Raw genomic sequence first — 19,431 nt, 5'->3', positions numbered from 1 at the left:
TGACTACAAGTTCAAAGCCGCCTGTTTACCTAGCAAAGGTCAATCAGGACTACACTGTGAGTTTGGGGCCAGCCAGGGCTAAATTGCAAGAAAGAGAATATATTCAGGGAGGAGAAACATTCACGGAGGTTGGGCAAACCCCACATTTAACATAGCCAAAGCATCTCACCACTGCTGTCTGGATATCAACTGTCCCCCAAGGCCCATGGGTTAAAGGCTGGATCCCCAGGAAGGTGCTCATAGCAGGTGGGGGAAGCCTCCTGGGATATCTTCAGGACACTGAAATATGGCCTCAATGGGACTGTCGGATGGAACCCTTCCTCTCTTTCACTTCCAGCCACGAGGTCAACGGTTGACTCTGGCACGTGCCCTGACTGTTGCCAAGGAGCACTCCACTAGAGACCAGTAATCAACGTGTCCGCCTCACCATGCACCAGAACCTCTGAAATTGTGAGCCCCCACAGACCATCTCTCTTTGTAAATCCATCTCAGGTATATGCTATAGTAATCCAACTAATATATTTACATACTTTTAAAATATGGATTTTTAAGGCACAAGGAATCTTAGCTATCAAAACCAACCCCTTTATTTTGTAGGTACAGAAACTATAAGGTTAAAACTCCTAACCAGAGAAAATGAAAACAACCTCACAAGCTCGGGTAAATAGCACCTCACTCTACACTCTCCATGATTACCTCCCAGACACAGCATGAGCGGCAGAAGGGTAATGGTTTGATCAGATCTGCCAGATACACTCACAGAGCACAGGGAAATGTTACACTGGATTCTCCCTCTGATGTCTTTTATTATGTATGCGCTAGCATATTAGTATGCCTGTACAGCTTATGATGAGAATGTTCTCCCACTTTACTGTTTGTGCTGAGTACTCTGCTTGCCCTTCCCAATCACTCTCAGGCTCAGGTTAGGGAGGCTGTTTACTGTGGACAGCATCATGCATGCTCTCCCACCTTCTGACTTTTCTTGAGATCACCCAAGGGAGCCACCAACAAGGATTAAGAGTGGGAGGCAACAGAGCCGAGGGTTCACATAGCCGCCTCTGCATGGCCCCCTCCCAACTGGTCTATGGTTCCAGAATTTCCTCTCTGCAAGGCATCAGCTCCAGACAGGGGCAGGTAGAGAGAAACACCAAGTGCTAGAAATAGCTGCCCCTTACTTCTGCGTGTCACACAGCTTTCCCCTGCTAACTGCTGGCTGCTCACCTGCTGTAGCCCAGCCCCTTGTGTCTCCTGACCTTACCCACTTGCTGTGTCTACAACCTCCAGGCCCAGCCCAGCCTGCACATCCTGAGAAGTGCAGATCTCAGCCCTCAACAAAGAAGTTTCTTTTTGTAGCAGAAGACCAGTATGGGAAGCTACTGCTCATTAAAGCAGAGGAGAACTGGTTGTCAGGTGCCCGTTCCCCAGTTGACATACCCACAACACAGTTTCTATATGTAATGCTCAGGAAATATCACAGAAGCGGGGGCAGAAATATTGTAAGAGCTAGATGACCAGGAAGCCTGCTGTGTCTCCTAGATCTGACAGAGAAGCTGAACTGATGAATGGTAAGTTTCCATCCTATCATGACTCAGAAACCCTCCATAGACACCAGCTTTCTCTGTAATTCCATTTAAATTCATAGTCACACATAACTTTCTATTTAGAGTCATTTTAAGCATAGTTTACCATGGACAATACTACTTTGTAGACAAAAATAAAACATAAAATAAACCCGAGCTGAGAGCTGACTTGTCTAAAAGCCCAGGGTTCGAGAGGTCATTGAGACTAGCACACAGTCATTGTGAGCAGCATACCCAAGCTTACAAGTTACCCTGCAATTGGTGTTAATGGTTGAGTTTCTGCTTCAGGAACAAGTTGGGGATCATCACTTAGCAGCACCTATCAGAATCATGAGACCATGACACATCAGTCATTATAAACAGTCTTCCTGTGCAATCTAGTTAGAAGTGCTTTTACTCACATCCCTACCATTTTATGAAGGAACTAGAACTAACTAGACAGGTTATTTCTTGAGACTGTATAAGAAACTATGCAGACCTATTGCTGTTCTTTCGCCCTTAAGACCCATATACCTGTTGCCTTCCTTCTAGTCAAAAACTAGGTCTTGGGTCTCTAGTTATACAGTGGCTCATCTGTTTTTGAATTGTGGAAAGTCAGGCTTGAGTCCTATCAACCGCAACACATCTGTAATGGGGACTGCTGCTACATATGCTTTTGTTAGCTAGACGAGGACAGGTTTAAATGGGACATAACAAGCATCATTTGTAGACTGGCATCTTTTTAATTTTAAGCATTCAACCCTGTGAAGACGGCCAACTCTCCACTAAGCATAAACAAACATAATATTCAGAACACCTGCCAGCTACCCAGAAGCCCATGCCACCTCCTGTGTTGGCAACGATGTGCTCCCTGTACTGGGACTGGCCTCGAGTCACATGCCCAGCCTGGTTTATGATGGTGCAGAACAGCAGAACCTCAGCAGAGCAGACCGAAGGACTGTGTCTCCTCATTTGTGGGGGTGACAATTCTACCGCCGCGCCTGCCTTCTTCATACAGGGACATCGTATTGTCTCTGTTGCTCTATTTCTAAAGCAGCTGCCAGCTAATCTTGAGAAATTGCTTGAAATATTAGTTTTGACCCAGCTCTTATTACAATTGATCTCATTCATAAAATCTGCCAGGCCAGGGGAGGAGATTTTATGAACTGCACTGGTTTGATGTGAGCCAATACCTGGCAAAAAGTAACTAAAGAAGGAGAGTTTGTTCCGTCTCTCGTTGAGGAGGTCGTGGAATGGAAGCATGGTGGCGGGATCGTAAGGATGCTGGTGCCCCTCCTGGGGGACCAGAAAGCCAAAAGAGGGAGGTATTGGCATGACTATTCCTTATCCTCTTTTATTCAGTTTGGGACCCCAGCTTAAGAACAGTGCCACCCACAAGTGGATTTTCACCTTTAACTAATCTTCTTTGGAAAAAGAAAACAACTCCTTACAGACATATCCAAAGTTGTACCTCACTCCTGCCCTGGGTGTCCCTTACTCCAGTCAGACTGACTGACAATCAAAATTCATCATCACAAAAGCTCTCTACAATTTTCAGGCCAATTTGACTACCTCTCCACTGTTAACTAAAGTGTCACAAGAATGTGAGAAGTAAAGAGCACAAGGTGAAATGAGGATGCATGTATGTTAGACCAAATAAACATCCTGAAGCAGTTGCTGGTTGATGCATCCTTGATATCCAATGTTGTGAAGAACCTGGTACCAGGTAGAAATTGTCACCCCTCAAGGTGACAGCAATTATTCCATTATACAACCCTCCCAACGTGTCAGAAGGCATTACCAAGAGTGAGGAGGTTTCTCTGCACTGAGCTTATTGTTCTAAACCAGCTAGCTCTAGCTGAGCACACACAAATACATAGCTATTTTCTCTAAGTTCTATCGCTGTGTGAACCAATAGACTTTTTGAATTTCAAAATAATAGAAAATTTACACCAACTTTATCATGAGACGGTGGTGGGAGAAGAATAACTTTGATTGATTTGTTTCAACTTAAATTGCTTTCAATAAGCAAAATTATATTGTGGGGAGAGGCGAGCTGGAGAGCTGGCTCAGCAATTTAGTGGATGTGATGCTCCCTTCAAATGTGGATTCCAGTACCCACATCAGACAGCTCCCAGCCTCTTGTAACTCCAGCTCCGGAAGACCCAACACCCTCTTCTGACCTCTGCAAGCACATGCACTCATGTATATGGATACACACACAAGAAAGAGAGAGAGACAGAGACAAACAGAGACAGAGACAGACAGAGACTACTTTAGGAAAGAGACTACTTTTCCATCTTGAGGCTATCTTTTGGCAATAACACTAACATAAGAGAGTATAGCTAATCCAATACATTATTCTTGGCTCAGCTGTAATACTCTCCACTAATTCAGTTGCCAGATATGATTAGATGGCAGCTCATTCCTTTTTGCTACATCCCTTCTTATGCCAGCACAACCAGCTGCTTTCCAAATCACAACCCAACCACCTTAGTCAACGATTAATCCTCCACTCATGCTCTGAGTTGTCTGACATCCTCGTCATCAGAAAATCTGTTGCCTTGACCAGAGTAAAGCTTTAACTTTTATGCTAATGTTAAGTAATTCAGCCCAGAAGTCACCTTTGAAGAATGCTCTGGTTTGCATTTTTCAGTTGCAATCCTTTGTAGCTAATCCACCTCTGAATGGTGCATTCAGAACACAAACTACCCCCAAAGCTCCCATGTTAATTTAAAACACATAAAATGTTAGACTATATGAAGCAAACACGTCTTGACTATACATGAAAAATTAGGCTGCTGAGACAGTAGAAAAATAAAAACTCAGCCATCCAAAGAGAAAAGCACATAAAGCATTTTCCTTTCCAAATTATTTGCAAATGGAGTTGTGCCAAGGGCCAGAGATGCCAGGGTGGGATGGATGAGGAGTGTGGAAGGTGCGCTGCGGGTCGCCATGAAGTCTCATCGGTCTTGAGAGTCCATCTCAGAACATAAAGTAATAGCTGATGACTCTCAGCTGAGTGTCTTGTTCTTTGCCCTCTACATTGTAAGTTTTACACTCCCATTAGAACCACCCCCCACTCTGTTAGGAAAAGTCCTGGCACTTCACACAGCACCTTACATAGGACAGGCGTCCGAAATGTGTTTGTTCCTTGACTCACAGAAAGGCTAAGGACGTGGACACACATAGGTCCAAAGAGAAAGTCCTGATGCAGTACGTAAAGTCAATAAATGAATGCTTTCTTAATAGAACCGGCTTTGCAAAAGGTAAAGACCAGAAGCCGGACTTGCACCGCTGGAGAAGGAAGACTAGGAAGTTTCTACAAATGGTGTGGAATAGAAATCAAAGGGTGGAGAGTGAGAAGCTGGTGGGAAGGAAGTTGGAGTGACCGAGGGAAAGCATGGGGTTAGTAAACGAGGCCGGCAAAATGGTCCTACTGCCTGAGTCTGCAGGAAAGGGAGTAAGTCACCCAGGCTGGCGTCGAAGACATAAAACAGAAGTGGGATGCTCCATCACCGGCTAAACCTACATTGTGTGCATTAGCAACAGATGCTTGCAGCTCTTGTTTAATCAACTAAAATTGATTGTAACATATTGTGTGCTAACACTGTTTTAAAGAGAACAGTATGGAGCAAACAGGGTCTCCATCCTCATGGAGCACACATTCAAACTGAGGGATTAAGAGAAGATAAAGGCAATTATTTTTAAAAGCTTGAGTAGATTACTACTCAACATTTCTGAGTAGTGTGGTGTGTTGTGGAATATTACTTGAACTATGTGATGATATGTTACATTTGTTTATGCTGCAGAATATTACTTTAACTATGTAAAGACGTGTTACATTTATTTATGCTGCATTTGTTTAGCTATGTAAAGATGTGTTACATTTGTTTCACCTTGCCTGCCTAAGGCACCTGATTGGCCTAATAAAAAGCTGAATGGCCAATAGTTAGGCAGTGGATGGATATGTGGGGCTGGTAGACAGAGAACATAAGTAGGAGGAGGAATCTAGGTGAGGGGGTGGGGAGGAAGAGAGGGAGACACCAGGCGCCAGACAGCCAGACAGCTGCCAGTCAGCCAGACACAGAGGAAATAGGAAAGTAGGACATACAGACTGAATAAAAAGTAAAAAGCCCCAAGGCAAAACACCAATGAAGAGAAACAGGTTAAAATAAGTTATAAGAGCCAATGGGACAAGCATAAGATAGGGCTGAGCATTCATAACTGATAATAAGTCTCCATGGCATAGTTTGGGGACTAGTGGTCCCAGAAAGCCTGCTACAGTGGTGGGAAACACGCAGGATGAGATAGACTGAATGGGGGGAAGAGGCTTAGTATTTGGAGAAAGGTCTCTCAGGAAATGACTGGCTAACAATTAAGAGATAAGATGCAACCTTCCAGGCAATAAAAGAACATTCCAGGGACAAATGCAGTGTGATCCATAATGGCCTAGGGGCCAGAACCAGCTTGGTCTGGGGGAGAGTGAGGAGGGTGGTCAGGCTGCAGAGGTATTAGATCACAGAGCTCCCTATGACGTGTCAGTAAGCACTTTCCAACTTATTTCAATCTGAAGCCACAACAGAATTCAATGAAGTGTTGTGACGTGATCCAGCCCATGCTTTTACATGATTACTCTGGGTCTGCACATTATCTCAGGAACTTCTTCAAAATAAACACAAACACTAATGAACAGCAGAAAAGATGCCCACCAGTACAGCACAGTTATGCAAAATGAAAAAAAAAATTCCTTTTTCAGGGTCAATGGCATCATAGGTACATCCCTGCTCACCCTTTGCAGCATCTAAAGATGTAAAGACATTGATAGTGTTCTCAATCACTTGTAGTGTACTGGTTGTACAACTTGAAGCAGGTTATTTTCATTCAATTGCCTACCAAAATGAGAAGTCATTTCCACAGAGAATTATAACTGGACTCCATTTAAGTATTTCTGCTTTTAATGGTAAACTATTTCAGATTTTGTGAAAACCTAGCTCTGCCTATAATTATAAGCTGTGTTTTAGAAACAGATGAGAGAAAGGCTGATACTAAGATTCTGACTTATCAGGTAAAACAGAAAGGACAAAATGCCTTCAGACACGTGGGATGTGGAGCAGACACTGTCCAACCACAGCCCAGGAGCCATTCTGCTTGATGCAGACCCAGCTCCCAGGGCTGGCTACCCTCACAATGGATTATTTTCCTCTCTTAGCTTACAAGGGAATAAGTGATGTCTACTGTCTGTCTCTATGGCAACTGGTACCCTAATTTCACCTCTTAGATGGCAATTATACCTATTCACTGAACAGCTTTGAATCCCCACTTTTATGATGAAAAAATTGATTTCACAGAAAACTGTGACACAGGCAGTAGGTAAGCCTCCCCAGGGAGGCCCCATCCAAGTGTTTGTGTGCAGACTGCATTCAGTGGGGGTTTTTCCATTTCATTTAGAAAATGTTTATACCAGATGCTTTTCTCCTAGTTATTTTTAATGGTAAAATATTAGCATTTTCCTCACTGACAGTTATTTTATTCTATTATCAATTCATTGTGTTTGTTAAAAAGAATTTGGTAAACAAAGGAGGTGTATGGAAAAGAAGAAATAATAAAATTCACTCATGGCAAACCAAAGTAATCACTGTTAATGTCTTCTTAGCATTACATGTGATTTGTATATACATGTGCATACAGATGCAATTTAAGTCGCATTGCATGTGCATATACACACAAATGCAACTTGAATCTCACTGTACATACATTATTTGCGCTGCATATACATAGAAATGAAATTTAAATCTCACTGCACACACATGATTACAAGACTGCTTCACAAAACGTATTGAATTATCCTCCACACCATTACTTTTCCTCTAAACAACTGATTTTGACAGCTTCAAAGGAGTCCATTTGGTGGATTCCTATCTTTTAAAAATGATTTTATTTTTATCTGTGTATCTGTATGAATTATGCCACATGTGTGTGGTGCCCATGGAGGCCAGAAGAGAAAGTGGGATCCCCTGGAGCTGGAGTTACAAACAGATGAGTTTCCGTGGATGAGCTGGGAATGGAACCTGGCTCCTGGGAAAAGGCAGCCACAGCTCTGAAGGGCTGCCAAGCCATCTCTCCAGTTCCTGTTCCTGTCTGGAATTTAGTTAATCCCTCCATATCAACATTTTGAAAATCCAATATTTATGCATATATAAATCCTAACAATAAATCTAAAGAAAAGAAATGTATAGATCAAATGAACAATGATTTTAAGTTGTTTTATTCAGCTTTTCTCCAACAATGTATAGAGCATATTTTTTGCACTATAGGCAGAGAAATAAAAGTATTGATCTTCTTAAATTCCCCTGTGTGTGTGCATGTGTGTTCACATGTGTGTGAATATGTACATCCTTGCATACATAAGCAAGGACCGCAGATTAACATTGTTCTCTACCATATTTTGAAGTGTGGACATATCTTTTATGGAACCTGGTGCTCACTGTTTGGGCTAAAGGGCAGACCAGAATGCTCCAGGGATCCTCTTGTCTCTATTCCCCAGCACTGTGATCACGTGTTGTATTTTATGTGGGCACTGGGGATTCAAACTCAGGTCCTTGCACAGTAAACACTTTGCCCACTGAGCTGTCTCCCCAGCCCCTTGTTTTCTTACATTTCTGATTAGAATCACCATTATTAAAGGGGCAGGGCATAGCCAATCATTTAATGAGAGGGGGAATAACTCATTACATTACTCTCAAGACATAAGGCCTCATTATTTTATCAAGGCTGGACCGGTCTTGGTTTTTGGGGCTTAAACAAGTGCCTTGCTTCAATCTCCTGGAGTCACTGAGACTATGAGGGCATACCACCATGCTTAATTTAATATGTTAACTTAACTAATTGGAAACTTAAAGTTAAATGTACTCTATATTTCATTGTGCCTTTTCCCAGTTTTTTAAGGGGGGAGGGGAAGGGTTGTCTATCAACTTCTGTAGTGGAGTCTGTGCTGTCCCCTGGTGTCCAGTCTCTCCTACTTCTTAATAATAGAGACAACTTTTAGTCCCCTTGAAATGACATTTTACATTGCTTTTTACAGTTAACTGTGGCTATGTATCAACTCCAGGGTAATGAACAGGAAGAAAAAGTAATATTTTTCTTGTCTATACTCCTAGAAAATAATATCTTAAAAGAAGGAGGATGTGTCCTTTCCATCATCCCTGATGGGTGGACTGCAGATGTTACAAGCACAGTGTAGGCAGTCATTTGGACCCTGAAGATAAGAACCATACTCCCATACTCTAGTAATAGCAGAACAGACAATTAGAAAGAGCCTGGGTGCCTAAGAACTAGGCAAAAGAACTCCCCCAGATAATTGCTGTCTAAATTTCTGAATGAAAGTTTGAATTTTAAAGTTATAATTAGGTTGCTGTTCAAAAGATACATTATTTTATTTTTTTATTTTTCCTTATTCTCTGAAATTTTCATATATCACGTGTGGGAGAACTTATTCTTGATTGATGTAAGAAGTTTCTGCATTTTTCTACTCTTACTGGTTTGCACTCTTCTAGTTAAATATATTTATTTATTTATACCTAATTAAGCATGTTACACACTTTGTCATTTGCTTTTTAATTTTGTTTAGACTATGAAACACAAAAAATAAAGTTATCCCCAAATCTAATCACTACATAAATTCTATTATATAGTCAGAATAAAATCAGATAGCATCATTAGCTTAGAAATGCTTACAGGCATGCCTTTTGTCTCATCATCCATCACTGAGAGCAGAGCCTCTCCCTGTCAGGAGCCCTCATCCAGAAGAAAAAGAGGCATGCTTCTGAGGACTGGAGAAATCACTCTCTGCCAAAGCAAAGACGGTTCGATCTGCCACGTCCTCAGAGATCTCCCCGGGGCTTGATGGACACTGAGCGGTGAAGCTCTGGCTGCCACCTCCATTAACATTTTACAGGCAGTGGCTGTTCTAGTCATCAGAATTCTACCCATGAGCCTCTGCTGTTAGGGCTTTCCATGCGCACGGGTGAGGGGTGGGAAATCACATCAGCCATAGCCTACCAGATCATACGCAGCCAGCATCTTCTTCTGCACATCTGGCATTGCACCCAGAGGCTCAAGGTAAGGAAAGCTGTCCTTCATCACAAGAGACACGGAAGGGACACTGTCGCTGGTGATGAGACGAGAGGACAGGGTTAACAGGCACTGTTTCAGACTGGCAATTGGAGGGAGTCCACACAGCTCCTTAACAGACACTATGGCGTTCTACGGGGAAAAAACATAGAGTCACATGTCTGGCCACATGGCACCACACCCCAGTTTACACTCAAGCAAAGTCACCAAAGTATACCCTTTAGACACATGTGCAGGGAAGGGCAGCCTGGCTCACAGCCAACCCAAGCTACTAGACATGCAGAGGGAACACAGATAACTGACTCACAGGCTGAACCATTGGTCTCAGTGTTTACCAGTGGCCACAGATACCCATCAAAAAACAAAGGAGATTATGGCTTGAGGCTGCTCAGTGCTTTTCAAACATAGCAACTGAATACACACACATACACACACACACACACACACACACACACACACACACACACAAGCAGTGTCTGAATATGAATACTTCATTCAAATTCAGAAAAACATCATGCCATGGTATTATATGCCATCTCTGTTAGCATCTCGAGGCTGTGGGCTATCATTGCTCACCAGCCTCCATCTGATCAACCAGGAAGGCTGCCTGGTCACCCCATCACAAATGCCCCTTGCACACAGAAAATGAATTGTATGGGCATTTTATTCATTGGCTTACATCTTTAACAAGACTGTGGTGCTATAATGGTATGAAATTTTTATATTTACATTCAAAGAGACTGGAACTTAGGCTGGGCCTGAGAGCCAGTTAGTAATACACCTTGGGACCAGGTAGGACTGATACCCTTCTGTGTACCCTGCTTCTAAGAAAGCAGTGTCACAACCATCCTTTCTTGCTGTGGATTTCCCATGCAATCAACTTTTACACCTAAGCCAATTCATAGTTTAATCTGAGATTGTCTGCTCTCCCATGCTTCCAAGGGTAATGCATGTACGGCATGGTAATAATACATGCTGGAAATGGCAAATAGGTCAAAGGCAACCCTACAAAATGAGTATCTGCCATATATGTTGAAGACAACCTATGAACATTTTATGGACATTGCTATCTGGGTCGGCTGGGGTCAGATGGAGCCAGTGACTTAATCCCTTGTAAAGCTCTGTGAAAGGTTTCTGTATCCACCCATGTGATGCTTTTCTGTGCTATTCAATTGACACACAGCAAAAGCTCTTTGTTGGGTGCACACAGGGACAGACATACACAGGGGCATGTGCGCACACACTCAGAGAGAGAGAGAGAGAGAGAGAGAGAGAGAGAGAGAGAGAGAGAGAGAGAGATTCACAAGACAGACAGGCTAAGCGTTAAGTTCCTATGACGGACAGACAGACAGGAATGACAGAAGACCAAGGGAAAAGAAGTCATGATTCAAATCTGGGTCCACTCTTGGTTAAACTGCACCATGGAGAGTGATTTTTAATTTCTTTAATGAGACAGTGACATGCTTTGGTTACTCTAGGGCTATTATTAATGTACTCATCATACTGATGCTAAAATAATCACTTGGAATAGAAATTATGGCTGTTTTACATTTATTAATAATGATCATCACCTAATCTACTGAATGTCTCATGAATTTATTAATTACCATGGTATTTTTATTTTTTACAGATTATCCTTTAAATAATCCTTTATCCAAATGACTTTGTTAGGGAACAATGAATTATTAACACTGCCTGCAAAAGCCTTATAAACTGCTCTTCTTTCTGTGTATGTGCATGTAGTGGGCATACATGTGTGTTGTTTCTATGTGTAAGCACATATGTATGCAGGCGCACATGTGGGGGGGATGAATGCAGGGATTTAGGTGTCTTCTCAGATCACCCTTGATATATTGAGGCAGGGTCTCCTACTGGATCCAGAAATCCTGGGTTTAGGGAGCCTAGCTTACCATCCTGTTCCAGTGACCCCGTCTTGACCTCTTGCTGCACTGGGCTTACAGAAGGGTCGCCACATGCACCCACCTTCTAGGTGGGTTCTAGGGATCCAAACTCCAGGCTTTGTGCCTGTTCAGAATGTGCTCTTCTGGCTGAGCCAGCACGCCAGCACCCCAGCCAAATACCCCTCTCGAGATGTATTCTAAAGCTATGAGCTAGACGCTCTTTTTTAGAATTACACAGAAACACACAGGGTCGACTCTAATACAGTGAGGTATAGAAGTTGATGGTCAGGTGCTCTAACACAGGACTTTGCAATAATGTCAACTTTACGTAAGAGGAGCTTGCATAGATATAACAGCTTATTTGGAGCCTATTATTAACGAAGTGGTTAAGCAACCCACCTCGAATCAAATATACACACGCGATCTGAGTACAGTACTCATGTGTGAGTTTCACATTGCACTGTTTCCCTCCATTTGCTGTTTGAAGAACTTCTCTGTGGGTTAATGTGAAGAGTTCCCTAAGTCTCGGTTTGGTGGTTCTGATTCACATGAATTATAATGGGTTTTGGCATCAGGCACTCTCAGATTTAAAGTCTAACTCTGTTGCTTCTTAACTGCAAGATTAGAGAAACAGCATCTTTTAATGTGTCTGCTTTCTCCATTGCAAAGCTCCTGGATGGGTCAATATTACTATAGAAATGTTATAGCTAAAGGAATAAAGTAAGCCAAATGATTTTCACTTTGCAACATAAGATCTTAGTGAATATCTGTCTGTTCGTGTCTTTAAAATGCTATCCTCAATTACCTATATTAAGTAATGTGAAAAAGAAGTCCACAAGCATCTCTAATTATGCGTCATAAGGCAGGAACGGTACGCTGGGCTTCTCTCTGTCAACGCTGGGCAGTCACTATGTGCTCCCACTCAGTTCTCTCAATAGCCCTGTGGTATAAGTCTCATGGTCCTGCCTCATGCAGGAAAAACTGATGATAAGAGATGCCAGTCATCTGTTCAGGACCACACAGGGACAGATATATATCAGGATCCACATTCCCTCAATTCAGTTACCTTCCTAGAAGGCGGATAAATATATTTTTTAAAATTTTGAGTGTTGAGTTTTATTTGTTTAGTTCTGTTTTCTCTTGTGGGTAATAATTTGTCAGTACACATTTAAATAACTAAAAGTATAATGGGCATCACTTTTATAACATATGACTTCTAGTTTTCTTCTATATTCATATCAGCAAGTACTTTACATATATGCTTTCAAGTCACACGTAGATATTTGGTTATGTGCGACCCACATGTGTGTGTGTGTGTGTGTGTGTGTGTATTTATGTGTGTGTTTGTGTATGTATGTCTGTGTGTGTGTGTATTTATGTGTGTGTATTTGTGTGTGTCTGTGTGCACGCATGCCCATGTGTGCATCAGATGAGAAGGGATGTACCCACACAGGTACCCAAGAAGATGGATGCAGGATCTCCTGATATATCACTTTCTATCTTACTCTTTTGAGACAGGGTTTCTCACTGCCTGGAGCTAGACCAGTGGCCAGACACTTTCCTGTCCATGCACCACCACACTCAACAGGGGGTGACAGGCACACTCAGCAGGGGTTACAGGCACACTCAGCCACACACAACTTTTTCTATGGGTCCTGGGGGTTTGAACCCAGGTCCTCATGCTTGCAAGTAGCAAGTGCTCCCATCTGCTGAGTCGTGTCCCTAGGCCCTGCTCACACATTTTATATTCCATTTTCCACACTGCTCACATACACCTTCCTGTCAATCAACTGTTACGTGCTAAACATATTGAGAAGATACCCAGCATTTTGCTCTATTGGTGCACCGTTAAGTGGCCAAACTCGGCCTTGCATTCACAATTAGAGACCACCTGCCTTATCGCGGGTGACAGGGAGCACAGCCAGTGGTGCATAGATCTATCTGCACAGTATTTCTGAACATCTGCAAACCAACCATTAGTAAACCACAACAGTCGCTAGATTAAATGGGTGGTAATAGCAGAGGCAGTGGGGGAAGGCGGGGATGCTTTCCTACCTGCATGTTTTCTCTCATGTCTATGGCTTCCCGTAAGGGATGAACTGCTACCTTGAAGATATCATCTACAGTTTTGAGACCAATATTCCTGAGCATGGTATATTCTCGAACTTTCTTCCCCATTCTCACAGAAAGGCTGCGCTTCTGGGCTTTCCCTCCTCCACTTCGATTGGTTATTGCTATGTGGACAAAAAGGGTCACGTGCTCCATGATATCCCCCACAAAGGAGCGCAGGGGGACATGCCGATATCCGGGCTGCAGACATTCAAACGGTATCGTGTATTGTCCTATGAACTCATCCCCGATGTAGTCATCATCCAAGACAACAAAACGGACCATGGTCAGCTCAGGAAGGTTGACTTGAAACTCGAAAGTCTCATCGAAAATGGGATTATCACTGCTCTGTTGTACAGTCTTTGTTCTTTGTTCGGAACAATCTGCCGGAATCCCATGAATCTCGACACAAACATAGGGGTCGATGACATCCCCTTTGGCACAAGCTCCCTTGGGCTTTGGGAAGTTCTGACCACTGATGATCTTGATGTGAAGGAGCAGGGGAGACACCCCGGGTACAATGCCCTTTGTATTGGCGCTGAAGTACGAAACTTCGTCTCGCATGATAGATGGCCTCAGGACATAGCCACACCCTCCATTTTGAAGAAACCAGCCAGTGTGGAGGTCCATCATTGGACCGGGAGTCTGAAAATTCATTGCAACAATCTGACAGCCACAATTCCAGAAGTCCTGTGGGTTCAAGTTACTGGAATCTATCCGCATGGCACTAGGGTAGATCCTTGATAAGAACTTCTTGTTATAATTCACAAAGTCCTCGGGGTATTCATTTGCAATTCGGCTGGCCTCTGTTTCACTAAATGAACAAATTTCCCAGTAATTTTGGGTTTTCATAGACAGTTCGAAATCCCTGTACTGGACAGATTTACAGATGGATACCAAGTCAGAGAGCTCCCGGCACAGCCAAATATGCTTCTGCTCACCATTGTAATCCCCCGACATCCTCCGAGACATTTCAGCCTCTTCATCCTCATCGGTGACTTCTCCTTCCAACAGATCTGACTCTGGAGGCAATTTCTTTCCCTTCACAATGATCATATTCTTTAGTTTTTCAGGTGATGGGAGGTAGGATTCCGACGACAAAGGAGCTTCTGTATAGAGTTTATTACCAAACACCTTTCTCATCTGCTGGACCATGACTTTCTGCTGTGGCAGAGAACAGTGATTCCCCAAGCAGAGAATGAGTGGATACTCTGAAGCAACAAAGGCAAACTTATTTATCACCTCTAGCACGCTTCGGAAGGAAAGGTGCATGGCCATGTTGTTTCTATTACAAAGGATGGGCTCATTATCTGAACCATCACTCACATCAAGCTCAATGCTTCGACAGCCCATTTTCAAAGCCCTCACATACCCGTTGATATCAGCCGGTCCCCTGAACTGATCTTCTATCAGGTAGGTATTATGAGATGCATTGATATAATAGTGAGATAAGGGTTGGGTCATATCTTGGGCAACCTTCTTTTGTTCTGGATCAAAAATGTCACACTCTGGAGATAATAAATACTGGGTAAAACCATCAATAGCAAGAAACCCTTTCTGGCGACCCTCTTCAGAAAGTTCATATCTCCTAATGATGTCTAAGCACATATCCTCAGTGATGTGGGTGACCCCTTGCTCAGCTTCTAAAAAGAGCATGAGGTCGTTGGCATCTAGATATTCTTTGTTCTTAGATATCTGCACAAGTAAGAAATACACTTCAGGCCGGGTGCAGAGTTCACAAAAAGCTTCACAAAATTCTTCTTCTGTCACCCGGGTGGTTAGTTTTTCTTTGCTCTTCTGGATTTCTTTAAACTTTAATCTGATCTTAGATTCCTTCAGAGTAGGGTTGAGTTGTTTTATTAACTCCACGGAAGTGTCTTCTAACATTATCCCATTTCCATCAACATCTGCGGCTTCGAACACCGTTTTCAGCCACATGAACCGTGGTGTGTTCTGGTTATCCTCCATAAAATCAAGTGGTTGCTTACTGCGCGAGACCAGGTACCGTAGCCCTGACACCCAGATGTTTGCTACATCTGCCGAATTGGCAACTAGGTCCAGAGGCTCGTAATTTTCCCCATGGAGTATGGAGAAGGCGCAGTCTTCACAGATCTGGTCAGCAAGGCCATTGTTTCTGAATGTCTCCGTGTTCTTCCCCAGCCTGATCTCCTTGATGGCAGAAATGTCTAGCTTGGCTTTTTCAAGGTCTTTCTTGGAAGGTTCCCAGCGGAGTGCCTGGAGGTCTGTGTCTAGGGTGAAAAACCGGTTGTAGATACGGGAGTTTGGCCGTACTTTCTTCAGCTCACAGCCAGCCTGCATGAAGCTGATGCAGTCATGGGCGCTGCTAATCTTCTTCTCCGAAGGCATGCTGCTGAAAGATACTGTTTTCTTTCTTCCTCCACATTTTTGGTTTGAAGGATCCTAGAAAACAATCAGAAAAGAGTGATCAAGTCAGTGACACTCTGTAGAGACTTCTCAAACTCTACAGATTGTGTGGTTATCCGCACAGAAGGTCGCCTGAAATTGACCTTTGCACTGTTTCAGATGATAGATTACTGAGAGGTTGCATATCACAGGGCTCCAAAGGAAACGTAGCTTACAAACCCATTTGTGCCCTCCAAATTAAGATAAATATTAAGACAAAAGCCAGCTTCAGCTCATCTGAAGCCATGCTAGGTATAGTTTCTTAAGAAGGTCTACCAACAGCACACCAGACAGCATCCACCAGGCTGTGTTCAGGTGCCATGTGTCCCAAGGCTCTTCCCTTTTCACTTATCATCCCTCTTAACCTGTGGGTCCTGTCCTCTGGATACTCATAATTGCAAGATGATGGATTTCATCTTAGTCTTGGACTATCTACTGCACCTGTTGCAGCCAAACTCATTTGCACTGAGCATCTGACCTCTTCCACTTAAAACTGAATAATTCTTCATTTTAATGAAGTTTAATAAAGTTTCCAACTACATTACTAATTCAAACTATTCTCCCAGGAACATATTTCTAAAATGCACATTTAATGTGCTTAGGGTGCTGGATCTCATAAGCACACCAGCCAAGTAGGAGTATGGATGCTTCATAAGACATTGTCCTCTAGGCAAAAAAAAAAGAAGTATTCCTCGAGTTTTCTTTATTCAACTCACTATATATATTATCTGGGACAAGTCACTTAACCTCTATGGGTTTTAGTTTCTACTCCTCAAATAAGGTCTGAATGCATAATGTTTATATTATTATTCAGTGTTATCATGATACTCAAAATCCCATGCCTGTTTGGTTTGTAAATGGTAAGTCCTTATAAAGATTATCTTCTGGAGATTATGTTTCTTCATCTGCTCTGCCTGTAGGACCCTCCATGGGCATCCGTTGGAATACTGGGAATCAGCAAGAAGTTAACTCATGCCTGACTCCTCAGTATTTAAGAGAAATCTTCAACAGTAATTTGAAAATATTTTTGAGACCTCCTGTGATGTCACCACTTTCAGCACTGAAAAGCATAACCAATGCAATCCAGGATTTTTAAAAATAGTATAGAATTTGCTCTTGGGGTAATAGCATCATCTAATCCATCCAGTCCACATAAGCCTGTCTACCCTACATTCTGTAAAAGAAGGGTGATTTATTATTTAATTGGCTAAAACTCTGCAGGCAAAAGGAAAATAAATATTGCTTTAGTTATGGTCTGCCAGTGGGATGATTCATGGACTCAACTTCATATCACATCTCCAAGTGACACAGATATAAATTACCCAATTTGGGCTACAGAATACTGCCCCCATGGTTTTGTGGCATTTGAAAGCTTGGCTCCTGATTTTCCAGAGAGTTACTATTTTTAATTATCCCATAGTGGTCAATTTCCTCCATTCTTAAGTTTAAAAACCAATGATAAATCTTCAGCTCTTTCAACACAAATACTCCACTAGAACACATTTAAATTCATTGCAGCCCACATGTTCAGAAATATCAGATGTTTATGTGTATCTTTTCCACCCCATCAAAGCAGGAGCCTAATGACACTGTTAAATGAGATTAATCTACCAAGTAAAATAAAGAGGGAACTGAACTGTGGGGTAAATTAGACTGTTACTCAGCTTTCAAGCTAACCATTTGACTAGACTTTTAGACTAATGAGAGCTTCACATTAAAAATATTTTATAAGAGATCATGTTCCAGATATAATTGTTGTCAACAGAGTCATAGAACCTGCAACAGTTCCCAGGAAACTGAAAATGTGGAATCAGAGTTCCTCTCAATGTACATTTGGTTCTTCAACACTGTGGGTGCAATTTCAGTAATCCATTCTGTGGCCTGACACTCTGCTCCTGACTTAAGACATCGCTTATCCATGAGAACAAACTGCCATTGTCAGAATGCTTTCTTACAGAAGCCTCTCTTCCCTGTAATGATAGCTCCTTAAATCAAGTCTATGCCACTAGAAAGACAAGAGTTCAAGACAGGAATGCTTCCTATCAAGTCTACAAAAGAATCTACCTGCTCCATAATGCTAGGTTCTTGCCTGGACTTGAAAATCATATGTGATTATAAAACATATCCCAAAGTGCCTTAAAACTAAGACTCTGAAAAAGATGTGATTCCCATGTCATCGCACAAACAATAAAATCCAGTTATTATAAGTCCCAAAGTGAGCTAGAAGCTGGCCCTGCATGTGTGAACCATTAATTGGTATGTCTACCGATGGCTAGAGCCAAGATTATCTATATTAAAATATGCTGGAAAAGATTCAGGATGCTGATTATTTCTCTAGTGCTGCCATAGAAAAAGAAAATGGCTGGCCCTAGACAGCAATCCTCCAACTGTCACTGCAATGTTCTTGCCTAGGCAGGCTGGGAGAAGGAGTAGGGACATCATCTGATTGATGTCTTGCTGGACAGGGAGACTCAAGTTTCCTTTGGAACCACTTGACTCTCCTGGCCTCCTGAACAGTTCCATACACCCCATACCTGTAACCACCACAATAATCCAATTGCAGATTGGTTCTAGAGAAGGGGAAATGTTAAGGTGAATAGACCAATAAGCATTAAAGTGTTGGTTATGGGACTTCCCTGTTGATAAATCTCCAGACAGCTATTACACAGTTATATGTGTATTGTGAAGTCCAGTCCTACCAGCATTTGGCCAGGTCCCAAGAAGAGCCAGGCTTGGTCCAAGTGTGCTCTTCCCAGCTTCCACCCAATTAGATGATGAAAAGGACTCCATAACCCAGAACATGTATCTAAGGGATTCTGACAGAGCAAGTAAATTTTAATTCTTCCCCCAAACTAACTTTCCTCACTATGAGTCAAGCCAAAAGACTGAAGTCTACCGGGATAAAATAACACATGGTGATGCTGTTGCCTCCTAAGTCAAAAGCTGCCCTCACAGTCCAGGAGCACATAAGAATCAGATGGTGCGCACAATCCCTTTGATGTCCTGGAACTCTCATTGAAGTTTCCAGATGATCATTTTCTGTGAAGCAATCACATTTAAACAAGCTAGACGATAAGAACAAGTAGGCCAAATTGGGTTTATATGGTCCCCAAATGGCTCTAAGCACTGTTTCATGTTTTCCATCTCCAGTCTTTGTAAATAAAGCCAATAACCTAGAAAGGATTTAACCATCAGCATCAGAAAAGCTTTAAGTTCTTGTAGTATGAGATAAGGAGCTCACTCTTTAGATAAAACAATGTATTTGCTTGTCTAACACTATTCATAGTCATTCATATCATAAAGAA

The 19,431-nt window shown here is 42.4% G+C and overlaps 1 protein-coding gene across 3 annotated transcripts in view; it reads right to left on the bottom strand.

Annotated features, from left to right (window-relative positions):
* Plcl1 (phospholipase C like 1 (inactive)) overlaps window positions 1-19,431 on the bottom strand; it is a 313,762-nt gene that overhangs the window by 41,967 nt on the left and 252,364 nt on the right. For 2 of the 3 annotated variants that reach the window (XM_036173269.1, XM_036173270.1), the window contains exons 2-3: window positions 13,649-16,123; window positions 9,621-9,824 (exon numbers count right to left, since the gene is read on the bottom strand). In XM_036173269.1, the coding sequence (XP_036029162.1) occupies window positions 9,621-9,824; window positions 13,649-16,123 (2,679 nt within the window). The remainder of the gene's footprint in view (window positions 1-9,620; window positions 9,825-13,648; window positions 16,124-19,431) is intronic. The other variant, XM_036173271.1, reaches the window with a different exon arrangement.

This window comes from Onychomys torridus, chromosome 23 (genome assembly GCF_903995425.1).
Source record: "Onychomys torridus chromosome 23, mOncTor1.1, whole genome shotgun sequence".
Classification (NCBI taxonomy): Eukaryota; Metazoa; Chordata; class Mammalia; order Rodentia; family Cricetidae; genus Onychomys; species Onychomys torridus.
This window is presented reverse-complemented; position numbering and strand designations above follow the sequence as displayed.